Source organism: Phacochoerus africanus, chromosome 6 (assembly GCF_016906955.1).
Source record: "Phacochoerus africanus isolate WHEZ1 chromosome 6, ROS_Pafr_v1, whole genome shotgun sequence".
NCBI lineage: Eukaryota > Metazoa > Chordata > Mammalia > Artiodactyla > Suidae > Phacochoerus > Phacochoerus africanus.
The window spans coordinates 45,473,813-45,493,869 of NC_062549.1; the positions used below are offsets into that span (position 1 = coordinate 45,473,813).

Here is a 20,057-nt window from a genome sequence, read left to right on the forward strand (position 1 = left end):
ACTAGAAAGTGATTCTCTTTCACTTACAGAACATCCATACAAGAAATACTTGTCCCCACCAAAGTCCTTCATACTAGAAAAGGAAGGTAGTAGTCATAAAATGACAGTAAAAATAATACTCATTTGCCACACTGATCTTATTTTTCCATTTTTTATTTTGTTTTTAAGTCCAAGAAGAAACAGCACACCTAGAGTCTAAACAATCAACAGGTAGACTGCAGTGTTTAAATTAAGACCTTTACAATTAAATAATTCTTCCTTTACTTAATATATTGTCTGAGAAGAGCAGGGTATCATAAGCAGGGCATAATCTGAGTACTGTGCAGAGCTGACAGGGAGTCATGAGAGGCTCTAAATGAGCTTCTTACCTGCTCTACACTTGAGCAATTCCAAAGAGGTTGGGATCACGTTGATTAAAACATTTGTAAGAACAAATTAATACTTGAAGAGGTACAAACCGTAGATTTCTGCTTATTTTCCAGTTCTAAAAAGTAAAGATTAAGAATAAAATTAAGTCAGTGCTCAATAAATATTTTTGAATAAATATTAGCTTTCTCAGAGATTTCGGAACATTGATTTCTGAAGAACACACTGAACTATTTATGCTTAATTTGCTTTTTTCTCATATACAAATAAACAAACAGCTAGCTAAGGAGGACACACAACACTAAAAACAATTCAAATGATAACAGACCATATACAATTTTATCCAAATGTATTATTACATTGTCTCGCTGTAAAGTGTTTGGAATAAAGGTAAAAAAAAATGATGCAAAATCCACGCAAACCTGAATATGTCCTACAGGGATGTTAATTTGATCAATCAGCAGAGATTTACTGAATGCCTCAATAAAATCTCAGTTTTACATGTCTAGCACCCATTTCCCAGGGATGTTTATCTTCCTATTAACTCTGTTCATCATCTGCAATGTTCATTAAGATCTACATTGACGGGGTTTCAGTCGAGTTACTTGAAACATGACTTAAGTCTTTGTACTTAAAATATCTCTGATCTTACTTCTCCATGTACAAAAAAAGACAGTCAAAAACCCTGTTAGGCAACTTAGTGTACACGTCCGGACCATATTTGAAATAATGGCAACATCCAAGGTGAGCATTTGTATGCTTTATAAACAACTTCTAAAGTCAACGCAGCCGCAATGAGAGACTACAAAACAGTCACACAACTAGCAGTTTAATTGGTTGATAATGTTACTAGTTTTATCATTAACCCACTGGGCTATCACCATCACAATCCACAGTGAGAAATTTCATTACTGTTCTGTTTATTCATCCACAAAAGCACTCTGAGGGCCCATTTAAAGGTTCAAGCACCTAAGCACATTTATTAATCCATCCTTTAGAGAGTAAAAACCTTTCAACCTTGGTGGTTAATCAATGGGGAGCCAAAGTCAAATGTCATATCACCTTCACATCTACCTTCAACAGTGACTATGAAGTGCCTGGATAATAACCTCTACAAACCTGACTTTCCTCCTAGAAGGAAGTTTGCTTGATCAGTCAGCAAACATTTACTGATTTTCCCAATGGGCATCTTGATTTTGCCTGTCAACATCCATTTCCCTTCTGCTGGCACAAAAGCCCACCTTTTCCTTTAAGGAACACTCGTTCTCCAATTTCAATGCAAATATTATGAAAGAGAGCAGGCAACTAACTCACTTCCCTGCTCAAGACAAAACCATATAACTAAAGCCCAGCACAAGACAGTCCAATAAAACCAACAATCATCAGCCCCAAAACTTTCCCTGGATCTACTGAGAGAAGAAAGCTCTCCCTCTACTACTAGAAGACACAATTTAGGGAATTCTCTCCTGAGAGCAAAGCCAAGACAAAGAAAAGCTGAAAGACAAATTCTTGATGATAAATTTGGTTGCCTTATCCAACATGACTAAATATTTATCCAGCTCCATCCTTGGATCTTCTACATTATTTGAATTAGTGTGTGAGTTGTGTTTCTTTAACTTGCAAACAAGAATCCTGACATATTACAAGCAAGCTAAAACCTGCACCACATTAGGCAAAGTAACAAGGATGCAAAGATATATAACAATTCCTGCCTCTAAGAATCTTCCAGCATCTAGCTGGAAATATAAGACATAAATACACACACACACACACACACACACACACACATACAATATTAAGGCTCAACCCAATGACAGGTTCTATACAAGTGCAGAGAAAGGAGACTCCAGTACAGGCTGTATATTAAGCAAAACTTCATGATATAAAAAAATGGTAAACTAGGTTTTGAAGGATGACTAGCGTGTGGCTACCTGGAGAAAACATGAAAAGATATTCAGGAAAGGTGAACTATGAGAACAGGAATGTGCATTTTGTATTAGGGAAACAATACAGTATAAACAATAAATAGACTATAAAATATTGAATCATGGAATATTAACAATAAATATATTAGTTCGATGATAAAAAAGAATTCATAAGTAACTGTCCAATGATAGACACAAAGTAATATTTTAAATCTACTCTGTATGAGAACATATTGATTCCGGATTATAATGGCTTAATGTTTAAATTGCCCTTCAAGAACTAGTGACAAAAGCCAAAATCTAAATGTGGCCTTCTCCCTTTCCATACACATAGCAGATAAACCTCCTTTATATTACTGTGACACATCTCATTCTAGAATTAAAGGGCTATTGCAAAAAAAATGCTACATACACTTCATTCAGCTTCTCTTTGAGAAACTAGGGCAGGTGATATTCCAGAAAAGATGGCAGAGGAGAAAGGCTCAAGCCCAACTTCTCTCACAAAAACACCAAAACCACAACTAACTGCTGAATAATTATAAACAAAATAGATAAGAAGTTACCAAAAAAAGATAACCTACACCCAGTGACAAAGAAGAAGCCACAATGAGATGGTAGGAGGGGCACTCTCATGGTATAAACAATCCCATACCCACTGGATGGGCAACCCATGAACTGGAAAGTAACTACTCTGCAGATGCTTTCCCACAGAGAGAGTTCCAAACTCCATGTCAGGTTCCCCAGCCTGGAAGGAGGAGCCCCTAGAGAGTTTAAAGTCAGTAGGACTTGAGCACAGGAGCTCCAAAGGACCGGAGGAAATAGAGACCCTACTCTTGAAGGACTCCCACCATATTTGGAGAGATAATAACTGAAAAATTGCTTAACATTGGAAAGAAATCACTGAAGTTAAGGAAACTAAGTCACATATAGAATAAATTAAAGGAGGAACACCCCAAGTATTAATCATACTGACCAAAATTAAAGACAAAGAGAAAATATTTAAAGAAGGGAAAAGTAATGACATACAAGAGAAATCCCACAATGTTATCAGCTAATTTTTCAGCTGAAACTTTATAGACCAGAAGGGAGTGGCATGATATACATAGAGTGATGAAAGAGAAAAACCTACAACTAAGACAACTCTACCCAGCAAGACTCTCATTTAGGTTTGATGGAGAAATCAAAACCTTTACAGACAAGCAAAAGCTAAGAGCCTACCAGCTTTTCAACAAATACTAAAAGGACTTCTCTAGGCGAAAAGAAAAAAAGAAAAAAAGACTACAACTGGAAACAAGAAAATTAATAAATGGGAAGCCTCATTGGTAAAGGAATACATATAATAAAAGCAGGAAATCATCCACACACAAATATGTCAAAACTCGCAATCACAAGGAGAGTACAAATGCAGAATGCATAAATGCCTTTGAAATTAAGAGACCAGCAACTTAAAACAAACTTGTGTGCGTGTGTGTATATATAGACTCCTATATCAAAATATCATAGTAACCATAAATCAAAAATCTACCCTAGATACACACACAAATAAGAAAAAGCAATCCAAACACAACAGTAAAGGTAATGACCAAATCACAGGAAAAAAGACCAAAGGAGGATGGGAATAAAAATAACCAACAAAAAACAAATCCAAAACAATTAACAAAGTGACAATAAGACCATTCATTTTTTTTCTGGTTTTTAGGGCTGCACTCGTGGTGTATGTAGGTTCCTGGGCTAGGGGTCTAATTGGAACTACAGCTGCCAGCCTATGCCACAGCCACAGCAATGCCAGATCTGAGCCACATCTGTGACCTACACTGCAGCTCACAGCAACACCAGATCCTTAACCCACTGAGTGAGGCCAGGGATTGAACCTGCAACCTCATGGTTCCTAGTTGGATTCACTTCTACTGTTGTCATGATGGGAACTCCCATATAAATAAGTACTTTAAATGTAAATGGATTAAAAACTCCAACCAAAAAAAACATAGACTGGCTGAATTGATACAAAAACAAGACCCATATATATGTTATCTACAAGAGATCCACTTCAGACCTAGGGACATACAGACTGAAAGTGAAAGGATGGAAAAAGATATTCCAAGCAAATGGAAATCAAAATAAAACTGGAGTAGCAATACTAATATCAGACAAAATAGACTTTAAAATAAAGATAGTTACAAGAGACAAAGAAGAACTTTACATAAAGATCAAAGGTCAGTTTAAGAAGAAGATACAACAATTGTAAATATATATGCAGCTAATATAAGAGTACACCAACATATAAGGCAACTACTAACAGCCATAAATGCGAAACTGAAAATCACACAATAATAGTGGGGGACTTTAACACCCCACATCCGGACAGAAAATGAAACACAGTAATCAAAATGACACATTAGGAGTTCCCGTCATGGCTCAGTGGTTAACAAATCTGACTAGGAATTCAGGTTGCGGGTTCGATCCCTGGCCTTGCTCAGTGGGTTAAGGATTTGGCGTTGCTGTGAGCTGGGGTGTAGGTCGCAGACGTGGCTTGGATCCCATGTTGCTGTGGCTCTGGTGTAGGCTGGCAACCACAGCTCCGACTCGACCCCTAGCCTGGGAACCTCCATGTGCCGTGAGAGCAGTCCTAGAAAAGGCAAAAAGACCAAAAAAAAAAAAAAAAGACATATTATACCAGATGGACTTAATTGATATTTTATAGAACATTCTTCTCTAGCTCAAATGGAACATTCTCCAGGATGGATCACATTCTGGGCCACAAACCAAACCTTGGTAAATCTAAGAAAATTGAAATCATACTGAGCTCTTTTCTGACCACAGTACAATAAGACTAGGAATCAACTACAAGAATAAAAAACTGCAAAAAGGACAAACGTGGTGATTAAACAATATGATACTAAGTAACCAATGGATCACTGAAGAAATCAAAGAGGAAATCAAACAGTACCTAGAGACAAATGAAGATGAATACACAATGATAAAAAACCTGTGGAATGCAGCAAAAGCAGTTCTAAGGGGAAAGTTTATAGCAATACAAGCTTACCTAATGAAACAAGACAAATCTCAAACAAACAACCTAACTTTACACCTAAAACAACTGAAGAAAAAAGAACAAACAAAATTGAAAGCTAGAAGAAGGAAAAAAATCATAAAAATTAGAGCAGAAACAAATGAAATAGAGACAAAGAAAACATAGAAAAGATCAATGAAATTAAAAGCTGGTATTTTGAAAATATCAACAAAATTGATAAACCCTTAGTCAGACTCATCAAGAAAAAAGGAAGATGGCTCAAATCAATAAAATCAGAAATGAAAAAGAATTTACAATGGACATCACAGAAATAAAAGCATCATGAATAAATACTATAAGCAACTATATGCCAATAAAATGGACAACCTAGAAGAAATGGACAAATTCTTAGAAATGTACAATCTACCAAGACTGAATCAGAAAGAAATAGAAAATATGAATGGACCAATCATGAGTACTGAAACTGAAACTGTAATTTAAAAATTTCGCTTCCACTGTGTCACAAACAAAAGCCCAAGATCAGAAGGCTTCACAAGTGAATTCTATAAAACATTTAGGAAAGAGTTATCACCTATCCTTATACAACTATTCAAAAAAATTGCAAAGGAGGGAAATCTCTAAAACTCATTCTGTGAGGCCATCATCACCCTAATATCAAAACCATGAAATGATGCCACAAAAAGAAGAAAATTATAGGTCAATATTACTGATAAATATAGACGCAAAAACCCTGGACAAAACACTAGCAAACCAAATCCAACAATACATTAAAAGGATCATACACTGTAATAAAGTGGGATTTATCCTAGGGATACAAGTATTTTTCAATATCTGAAAATCAGTCATTATGATACACCACATTTGAAAAATTGAAAAACAAAAATCACATGATCATCTCAATATATGAATAAAAGGCTTTTGACAAAATCCAATGCCCATTTATGAAAAAAATCCTTCAGAATGTGGGCATAGAGGAAATCTACCTCAACACAAAAAAACACCATATATGATAATCCCATGGCTAACATCATTCCTAAAGGTTAAAAAGCTTAACGAATTTACACTAAGATCAGGAACAAGACAACTATGTCCACTTTCACCACTTTTTTTAGCATAATTTTGGATGTTCTAGCCATGGAAATCAGAAAGGAAAAAGAATTAAAAGGAATCAAAATTGGAAAGGAAGTAAAAGTGTTGCTGTTAGCATATGACATAATACTACTGATAGAAATCCTAAAGATGCTATCAGAAAACTACTAGAGCTAATCAATTAATTCAGTAAAGCTGCAAGATACAAAATTAATACATAGAAATATCTCACATTTCTATACTAACAACAAAAAATCAGAAAGAGAAATTAAGGAAACAACCCCATTAACTATTGCATCAGAAAGACAATACTAACAAATAAACCTGCTGAATGTGGCAGAAGACCTGTACTCTGAAAACTATATGATAATGTTGAAAGAAATTGAAAATGACACAAACAGAAAGATATACCATGTTCCTTTATTGGAAGACTCAGTAGTGTCAAAATAACTATACTGCCCAAGGCAATCTCCAAATTCAGTGCAATCCCTATCAAAGTACCAGTGGAATTTTTCACAGAACTAGAACAAAATTTTGTTAAATTTGTATGTAAACATGAAAGATCCCAAATAGCCAAAGCAATCCTGAGAAAGAAAAATGGACCTGAAGGAATCAGGCTCCCTAACTCCTAGACTATACTACAAAGATACAGTAATCAAAACAGTATGGCACTGGCACAAAAACAGAAATATAAATTAATGGACCAGCATAGAAATCCCAGAAATAAGCCCACACACTTATCATCAATTAATCTATGACAATGGAAGTAAGACTATACAATGGAGAAAATACAATTATCTCTTCAATAAGTGGTGCTAGGAAAACTGGACATTTACATGTAAAAGAATGAAATTAGAACACTCTCTAATACTATACACAAAAATAAACTCAAAATAGATTAACACCTAAATATAAGACTGGATACTATAAAATGTTAGGGGAAAACATAGGCAGAGCACTCTGACATAAACTGCAATATCTTTTCTGATCTACCTCCTAGAGTAACAAAAATAAAACAAAAATAAACAAATGGACCTAATTAAACTTACAGGTTTTTTTTCACAGCAAAGTAAACCATAAACAAAATGAAAAAACAACACAGAATGGAAGAAAATATTTGCAAATGAAGTGACTGACAAGGGATTAATCTCCAAAATATACAAATAACTCACATAGCCCAATATCAAAAAAACAATCAAAAAATGGACAGCTCTAAATAAACATTTCTCCAAAGATATATAAATGGCCAAAAAACACATGAAAAGATGTTAAATATTGCTAATTATTAGAGAAATATAAATCAAAACTAAAATGTGGTACTACTTCACACCATTCAAAATGTCCATCATCAAAAAATCTGCAAACAGGGAGTTCCCTTTATGGCACAGCAGAAATGAATTTGACTAGTATCCCTGAGGATGCAGGTTTGATCCCTGGCCTTGCTCAGTGGGTTAAGGATCCAGTGTTGCCATGAGCTGTGGTGTAGGTCACAGATGAGGCTTGGATCTGGCGTTGCTGTGACTGTGGCATAGGCTGGAGGCTACAGCTCCAATTCAACCCCTAGCATGGGAACCTCCACATGCCACAGGTGTGGCCCTAAAAAAAAAAAAAAGGAAAAAGAAAAAGTCTACAAACAGTAATACCTGAAGAGGGTGTGGGAAAAAGGGAAAACTTCCACACTGTTGGGAGTGTGAATTGGTGTAACCACTTTGGAGAAAAGTATGGAGGTTCCTCAAAAAAACTAAAAATAGAACTACTATGTGATCCAGTAATCCCACTCCTGGGCATTTACCATGAAAAAGCATAATTCAAAAAGATACATGCACCCAAACGTTCATTGCAGCATTATTTACAATAGTCAAGACATGGAAGCGAACTAAATGTCCAACAACAGGGAATGTATAAAAAAAGTTGTAAATATGCACAATGAATTATTATTACTCATCCATAAAAAAAGACTGGAGGAGTTCCCGTTGTGGCGCAGTGGTTAACGAATCCGACTAGGAACCAGGAGGTTGTGGGTTCGGTCCCTGCCCTTGCTCAGTGGGTTAACAATCCGGCGTTGCTGTGAGCTGTGGTGTAGGTTGCAGACGCGGCTCGGATCCCGAGTTGCTGTGGCTCTGGCGTAGGCCGGTGGCTACAGCTCCGATTCAACCCCTAGCCTGGGAACCTCCATATGCCTCGGGAGCGGCCCAAGAAATAGCAACAACAACAACAACAACAAAAAAGACAAAAGACAAAAAAAAAAAAAAGACTGGAGATTATCACACTGAGGTAAATCAAAGAAAGACAAATATATGATATAACTTAGATATGGAATCTAAAAAAAGGATACAAATAAACCTATTTGTGGAACAGAAACAGACTCACAGACTTTTAAGACAAACTTCTGGTTACCAAAGTGGAGGGATGGATCAGAGCTTTGGGACTGGTATATATATGCACACTGTAGTATATGGCCAACAGGGACCTGCACAGAGAACGCTACTCAATACTCTGTGATAATCTATTTGGGAAAAAGAATTTGAAAAAGAATGGATGTGTATATACATATAACTGCATCATTTTGTTGTACAGCAGAAATTATCACAACATTGTAAACTGTACTTTGATAAAACTTTAAAAAATGAAAAAAAAAGAAAAAAAAAAACTAGGACAAAGAATAGAGCCATGAACCAAGAGGAAGAGGTTAAAACGTGACATATAAACCAAGGAAGCAAGAGTGGCCACACATTTACCCAATTAATTTTGTCCAGTTTCTCCATGAAGTGAAAAGTTTATAACAGAAAACTATTAAAAGCACTTTCTATTTGCACTGTTTTTAGCCATTTTCTCTTGTGTCATTAAGAAATTGTATGGGTGGACAGAGCTTGGGTTGGGTCTTGTTGTAAGCATGAAGCAAAGTGTCTGCATCCCTCATTCCCCTTCTCAGGGGTATTCTTGTTTAATTAAAATAAAATGTTTTGTTTAACTTTTTAGGAGATTATTTAATCAAGGACCATTATCAATTTTGTACAGAATGTGAAACTTTGCTCGTGATTCTCTGACTTAACAATATCTATTTCTGATATGATATCGCTCATGGCTATGAATTGTTTCCTGGAATTTTTACTGAGAAAAATAGATTCAACATAATTCCCTGGTAACATACTTTTCCATCCAGAAGTCATTGAACTCAGTAATATTTACATGAAAGAAAGAACATCTCTAATACCTTGCTTCTTGATATCCCTATAAGTTTCTATTTCCATTTGTGGTATCATTGCCAGTGTAACATATATTTCCACTGGTATGACATATGTACATTTGAAATAAGCATGTTACAAAGAAATAATGACACACACTCTTATCATAGACATCTCTTCACAAACCTCAAATAATAAAACCTCACAACTCTGCCACAGATAATTACTGCTTTGGTCATTATCTACAGATGGAAATTGAAATACTAAAAGATCCTTCTTGCCAAGCCAAAGTCAGAGAAGAAGAAAAAGAGTTGATCTATGATTAGACTTGCATTTATACTTTTTTAGCAAAAAGCTTTACTATTTATAGTGAAAAGCATTATTTCCTAAGGCAAATAAATATATGGTTATAATCCTCTATTTTTGGGAAAAGTAGTTTTGCACTTTAAGTTTAAAGATGCATGTTTATTAAGTTTTGCTTTTGTTGAATGGTGGAATTGAGAAATTTTTTAAAAAAAAATTCAACATATGCCTGTGACAATCACTACATATTTTAAACCTTGAGAAATCATAATTTATCAAAATATAGATTTATGTCATAGTATAAAGTAAAGCTTTTGATAAGGTTTCAATATTATATGAAGCACAAGGAATAGGGAAAAGAGATAGATTCCTGTTTTCTCAGGAAAGGTTATGGTAGACAGGACAAAGGCTCCCCAAAAATGACTAGGTCCTAATCCCTAGAACCTGTAAATACATACATTACCTTACATGGAAGAATGAGCTTTGCAGGTATGATTAACTTAAGGACCTTGAGATGGGGAGGTTATCTTGAATTATCCAGGTGACCCAATTTCGTCACAAAGATCATTAAAAGTGGAAGAGGGAGGCAGAAGATAAGGTCCAAGTGGTGTGGTCAGAGAAGGAGCAGATCTGCCAATGCTAGCATCGGGGATGGAGGAAGGATACCAGAGCCAAGGAACGTAGCCTCTAAAAGCTGGAAAGAGTAAGAAAATGGATTCTCCCCTAGAGTCTCCAGAAAGGAATACAGCCCTGATGACACACTGATTTTAGGTAAGATTGATACTGGACTTCTGACCTACTAAACTATAAGATAATAAATTTTCATTGTTCAGATACCAAGTTTACAGAAATTTGTTACAGCAGCAATAGAAAACTAATGCTAGCTTTATGTTCCAAATTATCAGGACTATGACAAGCATAACTATGACATCGCCTCTAGCCCTTATGAAATCAAGATACTCTGGAGCTAGAATAGATTTTGGTCTAATCACTTCATTGTCCAGATGAGGAAATTAGTCCAGATATAGTGATAAGGAAGGTAACTTACCTTAGGCCTCATAGTTTGAGGCAGAGACATAGCGAGAATCTAAGTTCAGAAAATTCTAGATCAGTTTTAATTTTAGCTTCCATATAAAGCATAGAAGTATATTCTCTGCTGTTCAATCTGTCTTTAACTGCATGATTTAACATATTCACTTGAATTACCCATACATCACTTGAAACTCAACATGTCTGCAATGAAACTTGAGAGTTTGCTTCCCATATCAGCTCCCCCTGGAATATTCTGGTTTTCTCCTTCACACCCCTCTGAGGTTTCCCATATCCAATCCATCACCAAATTCTGTCATCCTTCCTTCCTTACGGTGCTTCCTTTACTTGCATTTTTACCACTACCCCTTACACCCTATTGCTCTAACAATTCTCTGTTCTTCACTTTCTCTTCTCTTCAAACTCCAATTAATTCAGCACTATACAGCTAAATGACTCCTAAAATATGCATTTCCTTATATCATTGACTTGTCCCCACACATTCAGGAGGACTTGTTTTCAAAGAGAATCAAGTTCAAACTCCTTATTTTATGTTTTGACAGGATCATAGAATTTGACCCTAATTTTTTTTAATGTCTCCTTCTCACACTCCCAGCCTCAAACCAACTTAACTGACTCACTATGCTATGAACATGACTTATTCTCATTCATATTGTTCTCTTCTCCTAAAATTTCTTCTCTGATTCCTTCTCCATGAATTCTACATGAATTCTAACTATGTTGAGGTCCTTTGTACAAGTTCCAGCATCCACCTGGGTACTTTCTAGGCTTGACAACCTACAGAAATCCCATCTTATAATTTGAAGCCCTAAAACAATTGGTCTCTACCATTCATTTAACATTTAGTTTTTATAGCTAGTGTCTTCTATATCTTAAGAGTTTAAAATCTTAGATTTTAACCATTTGGGACAGACTAGGTCCCCTACTTCTCTGCATGGTATTTAGGACCCAGTTTCCTGCTTAAAGCAGGTTCTCAAATATTCATGGAATGACTGAAAATAATTTTAAAATCCAAGAACATTCACAGTGACAATTCCCCCATAGCAGCAGTGATAAGCACCAGCAATGAGCATTCCTCTAAAGTTAACCACCCCATTTAGGAAATGCAGCCACACATTCAGGTTTGCCTGAGACAGTCCTGACTTTCTGCTGATTTTCCAGTTAGTAATAATGTCCATGTTCACTCTCAAAAGCATCCTGGCTTAGATGATACATTATATTGGTCGTTCCACCCTTAGAGCAGTTGGGACTGTAAGAGCAGAAATCAAAAAGAAAATCTGCTCATGTTCCAGCTACCCAGCCAGCTACACAGCATTTTCTCCACTGCAAAGTGATCCTGCTCTTCACCACCACCTCTGCACAGGCAGTGCCCTTTGAATTTCACACAGGAGGCTCAAACATTTTTGTGATTCCCATCTTCAGATAAATGTCCCAAAGTTAAATACAACCTAAGATTCTTTAGAAGGAAAAAATCATATATACTAAGTACAACTGTACTTCTATTTAGCAGTTTAGGAACAAAAGGGACAGTTCTCTAAAGGGAAAGAAGAGTTCAGTGAATCTCCACAGAGCAGAAGTAATCAAGACATGAACTATAATTATTTGGCTATTTTCTGAATAAAATAATAAGAAGCATTCATGCCACTTCAATTTTTCTGAACAATAAATATATACTACTTCCATGATGATTTAGAATTAGAAACACAATGTCTTCTGATCCTGTAAGTGTCTGATGTAATCAAACTAACAATCCACCAAATAATTTTTTTTCAATTATTTAATTAAAGTATAGTTGATTTACAATGTTTCTTCAATATCTATTGTACAGCAAAGTGAATCACATGCAGTTTCCTGTGCTGTACAGTAGGGCCCCATTCCCTATCCATTCCAAATATAACAGTTTGCATTCCAAATCCCCGAACTGCTCAGCCATCCAATTCTCTCCCCACTCTCCCCTGGGAACCACAAGTCTGCTCTATTGCCATGATCTGTTTCTGTTTTGTAGATAGGATCATCGGTGCTATGTTTTAGAATCCACAAAGAAAGTGATATCATATGCTATTTGTCTTTTTTCTTTCTGCCTTACTTCACTTAGTATGAAAATCTCTAGTTCCATCCATGTTGCTGCAAATGGCATTAGTTTATTTTTTATGGCTGAGTAGTACTCCATTGTATGTATGTACTACATCTTCTTAATCCATTCATCTGTTGGTGGGCATTTAGATTCTTTCCATGTCTTGGCTATTGCAAATAGTGCTGTGATGAACACAGGGGTGCATGTATCTTTTTCAAGGAAAGTTTTGTCCCAATACATGCCCAGCAGTGGTCTTGCTGGATAACATGGTAGTTCTATATTTAGTTTCCTGAAATACCTCCATACTGTTTTCCACAGTGGTTGTACCAATTTACGTCCCCACCAACAGTGAAGGAGGGTACACTTTTCTCCACACCGTCTCCAGCATTTGTTATTTGTTGACTTGTTAATGATGGCCACTCTAACTGGTGTGAAGTGGTAGCTCATTATGGTCTTGATTTGCATTTCTCTAATAATTAGTGATGTTGAGCATTTTTTTTTCATGTACCTGTTGGCCAACCATATGTTTTCTTTGGAGAATTGTCTATTTAGGTCTTCTGCTCATTTTTCTATTGGGTTGTTTTGTTGTTGTTGTTGTTGAGTTGTATGAGTTGTGTGTCTATTTTGGAGATTAGGTCTGTTGCATCATTTGCAAAGATTTTCTTCCAATTTGTGGGTTGTCTTTTCATTTTTTATAAGGGTTTCTTTTGCTATGCAAAAGCTTTTTGGTTTAATTAGATCCCATTGGTTAATTTGTGTCTTTATTGTCATTTTTCTAGGATGTGGGTCAATCAAGATGTTGTGATTTATGTCAAAAAGCGTTCTGGTTATGTTTTCCACTAGGAGTTTTAAAGTACCTGGCCTTACATTTAGGACTTTAATCCACTTTGAATTTATTTTTGTGTATGGTGTTTGATAGCATTCATTTTCATTCCTTTACTTGTAGCTGTCTAGTTTTTCTAGCACCATTTATTTATTTATTTTTTTGAAGGCATCTGTAAAGCAGCTTTAATATAAATCAAGTTAGGGTCATAGAAATGGGGGAGGTGTGGGTTGTTACTATTGTTTTTTTTTATAATTTTTTTATTTTCCCACTGTACAGCAAGGGGGTCAGGTTATCCTTACATGTATACATTACAATTACATTTTTCCCCCACCTTTTCTTCTGTTACAACATGAGTATCCAGACAAAGTTCTCAATGCTATTCAGCAGGATCTCCTTGTAAATCTATTCTAAGTTGTGTCTGATAAGCCCAAGCTCCCGATCCCTCCCACTCCCTCCCCCTCCCATCAGGCAGCCACAAGTCTCTTCTCCAAGTCCATGATTTTCTTTTCTGAGGAGATGTTCATTTGTGCTGGATATTAGATTCCAGTTATAAGTGATATCATATGGTGTTTGTCTTTGTCTTTCTGGCTCATTTCACTCAGGAGGAGATTCTCTAGTTCCATCCATGTTGCTGCAAATGGCATTATGTCATTCTTTTTTATGGCTGAGTAGTATTCCATTGTGTATATATATATATATATATATATATACCACATCTTCCAAATCCAATCATCCATTGATGGACATTTGGGTTGTTTCCATGTCCTGGCTATTGTGAATAGGGCTGCAATGAACATGCGGGTCTAGCACCATTTATTGAAGAGACTATTTCTTCCACTGTATGTTCTTGCCTTGTTTGTCATAGATTAGATGACCATAAGTGCTAGGGTTTATTTCTGACCTTTCTATCCTGTTCCATTGATCTATATTTCTGTTTATGTGCCAGTACCGTATTGTTTTGATAACTGCAGTTTTGTAGTATTGTCTGAATTCAGGAAGCTTGATTCCTTCATTTTTGTTTTTGTTTTTCTTTTTTTTCTTTTGTCTTTTTGTCTTTTTAGGGCCACACCCATGCATATGGAGGTTCCCAGGCTAGCGGTCTAATTGGAGCTGTAGCCACCTGCCTACGCCACAGCCATAGCAACACAGGATCCAAGCCACATCTGCAACCTACACCACAGCTTATGGCAATGCCGGATCCATGACCCACTAAGGGAGGCCAGGGATCAAACCCACAACCTCAAGGTTCCTAGTTGGATTCATTTCCACTGTGCCATGACAGGAACTCCAATTCTTGTTTTTCTTTTTAAATATTGCTTTGACTATTTGGGGTCTCTTTTGTTTCCATACAAACTTTAAAATATTCTTTTCTAGTTCTGTGAAGAATGTCCTTGGTAATTTTATAGGGATTGCACTGAAACTGCAGATTTCCTTGGGTAGTATAGGCATTTTGACAATATTGATTCTTCTAATCCAAGAGCATGGTATAAATGTTTTAAAACCTACATTCACTTTGACAGTTAACTGGTTGAAATGATGTTTCATAAATGAATGTCAGTGGTATCTAAACAGTAATAACTTTTTCTGCAAAGCAAGATGTAGCTCTATAAGCAATGAGTAAAATTATTAAATGTAATCTTATGTTTCATTACTAGCAGCTTTTCATAAAAAAGGAATTAAGGCTGCAATTTTTCATTTATTTTCATAGAGTAGATCAGCTTTTTCACTCATTTGTAATGAAACCTACTCAAGCTAATCTCTTTTGAGGGTAGTTTTAATTACATTACATCATTCAATACAGGGTTGAGAGTTCATGTTCCAAACTGTTCCCTCCTTAAACTCTTCAACTTTAAAGGAATCTAGGGAAATGTTAAGTTCAACTAATGTAACTATGCAAAATGAAAACCATCAAATGCATATCTTGGGCACTGAAGCACTCAAGTTTGGAAATAATTTTATCAGACTATTTAAGTAACTTCTAAGTCACTATTTCAATTGTGGCCCAGGTTGTTAGTAACCAAAAAGGATTAATTTTGTTGCTGTTTTGAAGTATTATATCATTAGTAGTTAATACTTAAATATCAGTTACATTGAAATTATTGATAATTCTGTAATTGCTAAGGACTAAATGGACTCTGATGGCAAGGGCTACAACATCTGGAAAGACAAAACATGTGAATGAATCACAGTAAAAGTAAATATTTGAGATTGAGTAAAATTTTTCATTGATTACTTTCCAATCCTCATCTCACTATTTCAGGAGATAAGAATGACATAATTTCATATTCACCTAAATAGAATCATTGACAATTTGATATTTTGTTGTTTCTAGTTTTCTTTTATATCAAGAACAAAGACCCATTCATCATCAAGTGTCTTCCTTCTTTAACTGTGCTCTCAGATAACATACCCATCAGAGACAGAACATTCTGTAAAGCACAACAGTGTAACTAGACACTGGCATTGTAAAATTGGGCTCTTCTTTCATGATAAAGTATTTACTATAAAAGTCAGAATTCTCTAAGTTTAGTTCCTGAAAAGATATTAATAAGTTGAATTTTAAAAGTAGAAATGGAGGTTTCTAGGCAAACTAGTCTTTGTATAATCTCTCTCTACTTAAAAGGAAAAATAGCATAAAATCTTAAAAGTATATAAAAGTAACATCTTACTAAAATGGTTAATCTGATTATCATCCCGATGTATTTTGTGCATATTCTCACTCAAATAACAGGAAACTCAACAATCCCATTAAAATAACATTTCAATTGCCCAGCACCAGGTAATGCATATTCCAATCTAAAATTTTTAATCCAATTGTTAACAATTCTTAAATATCCTTACATTTATTTAGCATAATTTATAAAGTCATACTATACACACAGTCCAATTCCTTTGCCATATTCTTTTTTCACTGTCATATACTTACTGTTACTTGTTTAACTTTTTCAATTATTTTAAGATTACAATCAATGGTTGTTCCACAGCAAATAATTTTTCTTTTCAAAATTTTCTCACAATTTTCCAACACTCCCATGTACTTTGCCTTCAAAATTATCTAGACATATAATTCCAGATTTTGAGTTATTTTCTCTTAATGCTTTGAAGATATTACGTTATTTTTTGCTTGCTTCTTCTTCCGGTCCATTGTCATTTCTTTGTAGGGAATCAATTTTCTAAAATTTTATCTTTAGCTCTAACTAGTTTCTCTTTTGTAGTATGTATTTTCACCAAAATGTGTCTAGGTATAGATTTGTTCTTCTTTATTCTAGCTAGCACTCAATGTGCTTTTTCAATATAAGGAATCACGTATTTGAACATCTTCTGCCATTAGCAAGAATTCACACCCAAGTATCTTTTTTTAACCATTATGTTTTTAACTCATGCTATGTTCTTATGCCATTCTGTTGCAGTTTTTATAATGCACTCAGACATGTTTAATTGATAAAAATGTATTCTTACTTCTCTTTTAGTTTTTAAAATGAAAGTATGTAGATGCCAAATCCTTCTATTTTCCTATGCTTTCTTCCATCCTTATTGTTTCTTTAGGGATAACTAGTGTTAAGAACACAAGGCATGAACACGTGTTGATGTGTGAGTGTATATGTGTGCGTGTGTGAAATCCTGAAGGAAAATCCTTCCATTCCATTTATCTGGGCCTGAATACCAGTAGTATTATGTTCCATTCTACAAGTCAAGAAAAGAAAACCCTCATCTCTCTTCTACACGACAGTTTTTTAAATATAAGAAGGTAACTGTTGTGAATAATTATACCACAATCGATGAATTTACTTACACTTCATCTTCCACTTAAAAATAAATATGTTCATACTATAGTTAGCAAGAAGTGACCTGAAGGTGGTATCAGGAGGCATTAACTAATGTCCTAATTCTGTCATTTCATAGATTTGAAACTTATGAACAAACTATTTCACTTACCTAGTTGCCTTACCGTGAATGAAGACAATGAAAACTAAGTCACAAATTTAATAAAAGGATCAAGGACTCACATTACTCAAATGTCACCTCCTCAGGAATGTTTTCCTTAAGCCTCCTGCTATAGGCTGAATGTTTGTGTCCCCTGCAAAATTCCTATGTTAAAATCCTCCTGACTAACGAGGAGGTGAGGCCTTTGGATTCAGTAGAAGAAAAAGTAAGAAAACCATGTATCTTGCACATCTGTGTTTTATAGCTTGAAAATTTGTGGCCACTCCACCTGGTTTTGCCCCTCCCCCACTGGCTGCAATTTCTCATGCTCCTTTGCCAACTCTGGCTTTTGCCTGCTCCTTTAATAGTATTGTCTTCTGGGTTCTGCCCCTCAGGCCTTCTCACTCCACTGTGTAAATTTCCTCAGGCAATCTTTATTCCCTGGCTTCAAATATCACACTTACATAATCTTTAAATACATATCACCAGCTCCAACATTTCTTTGTTAAAAAAAAAATGTCATCTTGCTACTCCCTTGCTTCAACAACTGTAAGTAGCTGTTATGGACTGAACTGTTTCCTACTCACCAAATTTATATGCTGAAGTCTTAACCCCCAGTACCTCAAAATGTGACTTACTTGGAAATAGTCTTTAAAATGGTAATTAAATTAAAATGATGTCATTAGAGTGGGCCCTAATTCAATATGACTTGTGTACTTATAAAAAGAGGAAATTTGGACACAAATTTGTACAGAAGCAAGATAATATAAAGACACAAGGAGGAGTTCCCGTCATTGCTCAGTGGCTAGTGAATCCGACTAGGAACCATGAGGTTGCAGGTTCGATCCCTGGCCTTGCTCAGTGGGTTAAGGATCCGGCATTGCCATGAGCTGTGGTGTAAGTTGCAGATGTGGCTCAGATCCAAGTTGCTGTGGCTCTGGCGTAGGCTGGCGGCTACAGCTCCGATTCAACCCCTAGCCTGGGAACCTCCATATGCCACAGGAATCGGCCCTAGAAAAGGCAAAAAGACAAACAACAACAACAACAACAAAAGGACACAAGGAGAAGATGGCCATCTACAAGACAAGGAGAGGCCATGAAAGAAACCAAGCCTTCTGACACCTTGGTCTTAGACTTCTAGCTTCCAGAATTATGAGAAAATAAATGTCTAATGTCTAGGAGTTCCTGTCGTGGCCCAGCAGTTAATGACCCAGCTAGCATCCAATGGGACACGGGTTCAATACCTGGCCTTGCTCAGTGGGTTTAGGATCTGGTGTTGCCGTGAGCTGTTGTGGAAGTTGCACATGCGGCTTGGATCAGGCATTGCTGTGGCTGTGGCACAGGCCAGCACCTTCAGCTCCAATTCGACCCCTAGCCTGGGAACCTTCATATGCCATGGGCGTGGCCCTAAAAAGACAAAAAAAAATTCTACTAAAAACCACTCTGTCTTGTGCTACTTTGTTATGAGAGCTGTGACAAGCTAATGAATCAGCTTTTGAAATTAAGTTCCAACTTTACACACAAGAGCAATCCTGATCTCATAACCCTAACCTCATCTCCCGTACATCACACTCAGTGAGTTCCCTGTACTCATTGTGCAATTTATTTGTAGAGTATCACCTTTGAACAGACAGTTGCCTCACCTAAAATTCCTGTACACTGGTTCTTCATCTATTCTGATGCCTCCCTATCATTCAAAGCACATTTACAAACAAAACCTACTGAAATAATTTCAACATGTATTATGTATTTGCCAAGTACCAAGAACAATCACCATGCTGGGATAGACCAGAGAATGCCTCCATTTAATTGAGACTGTTTCTCATAGCACCTTGTGCTCTCCATCATAGCACCTATTACAAAAATGTGGTAGAATCTGTCTGAGTCTGAATTTGTCTGAATGAAGAATGTGTTTGAAAAATCTTTCTGAAGTCTTGATTTTTTTTAATTTTCCCTTATGAAGTAAATAACATGTAGTACCTTTATTAATCACTGTTGCTAGCACAGTCTATGCATTACTTTCTACCACTCATCACATTCCAATTTTACAGATAAAAGCTTAGCCTCAAAGAGGAAATTAAGATGACATAGGAGGTAAGTGGTACATCTGATCATCAAGCCCAATTTGTCTGATTCCAATCACCTTACTATACCACTTCTCTTAGGAATGTGTGAATTCCTGGAAGGCAAGAACTGTGTATTCCCAGCCCTTGGTAAAGGACCTGATATAGCAGTGAAAAAAACTGAAGTGTTTGAGTGGATAAATAAATGATGACAGAATAAG

At 36.0% G+C, this 20,057-nt stretch overlaps 1 protein-coding gene across 2 annotated transcripts in view; it reads right to left on the reverse strand.

Annotated features, from left to right (window-relative positions):
- Positions 1–373: 373 nt before the first annotated feature.
- The window catches only part of LRRC69 (leucine rich repeat containing 69), a 90,565-nt gene continuing 70,881 nt past the window's right edge, over positions 374–20,057 (reverse strand). For both annotated transcript variants that reach the window (XM_047783626.1, XM_047783625.1), the window contains one exon: positions 374–484. In XM_047783626.1, the coding sequence (XP_047639582.1) occupies positions 374–484 (111 nt within the window). The remainder of the gene's footprint in view (positions 485–20,057) is intronic.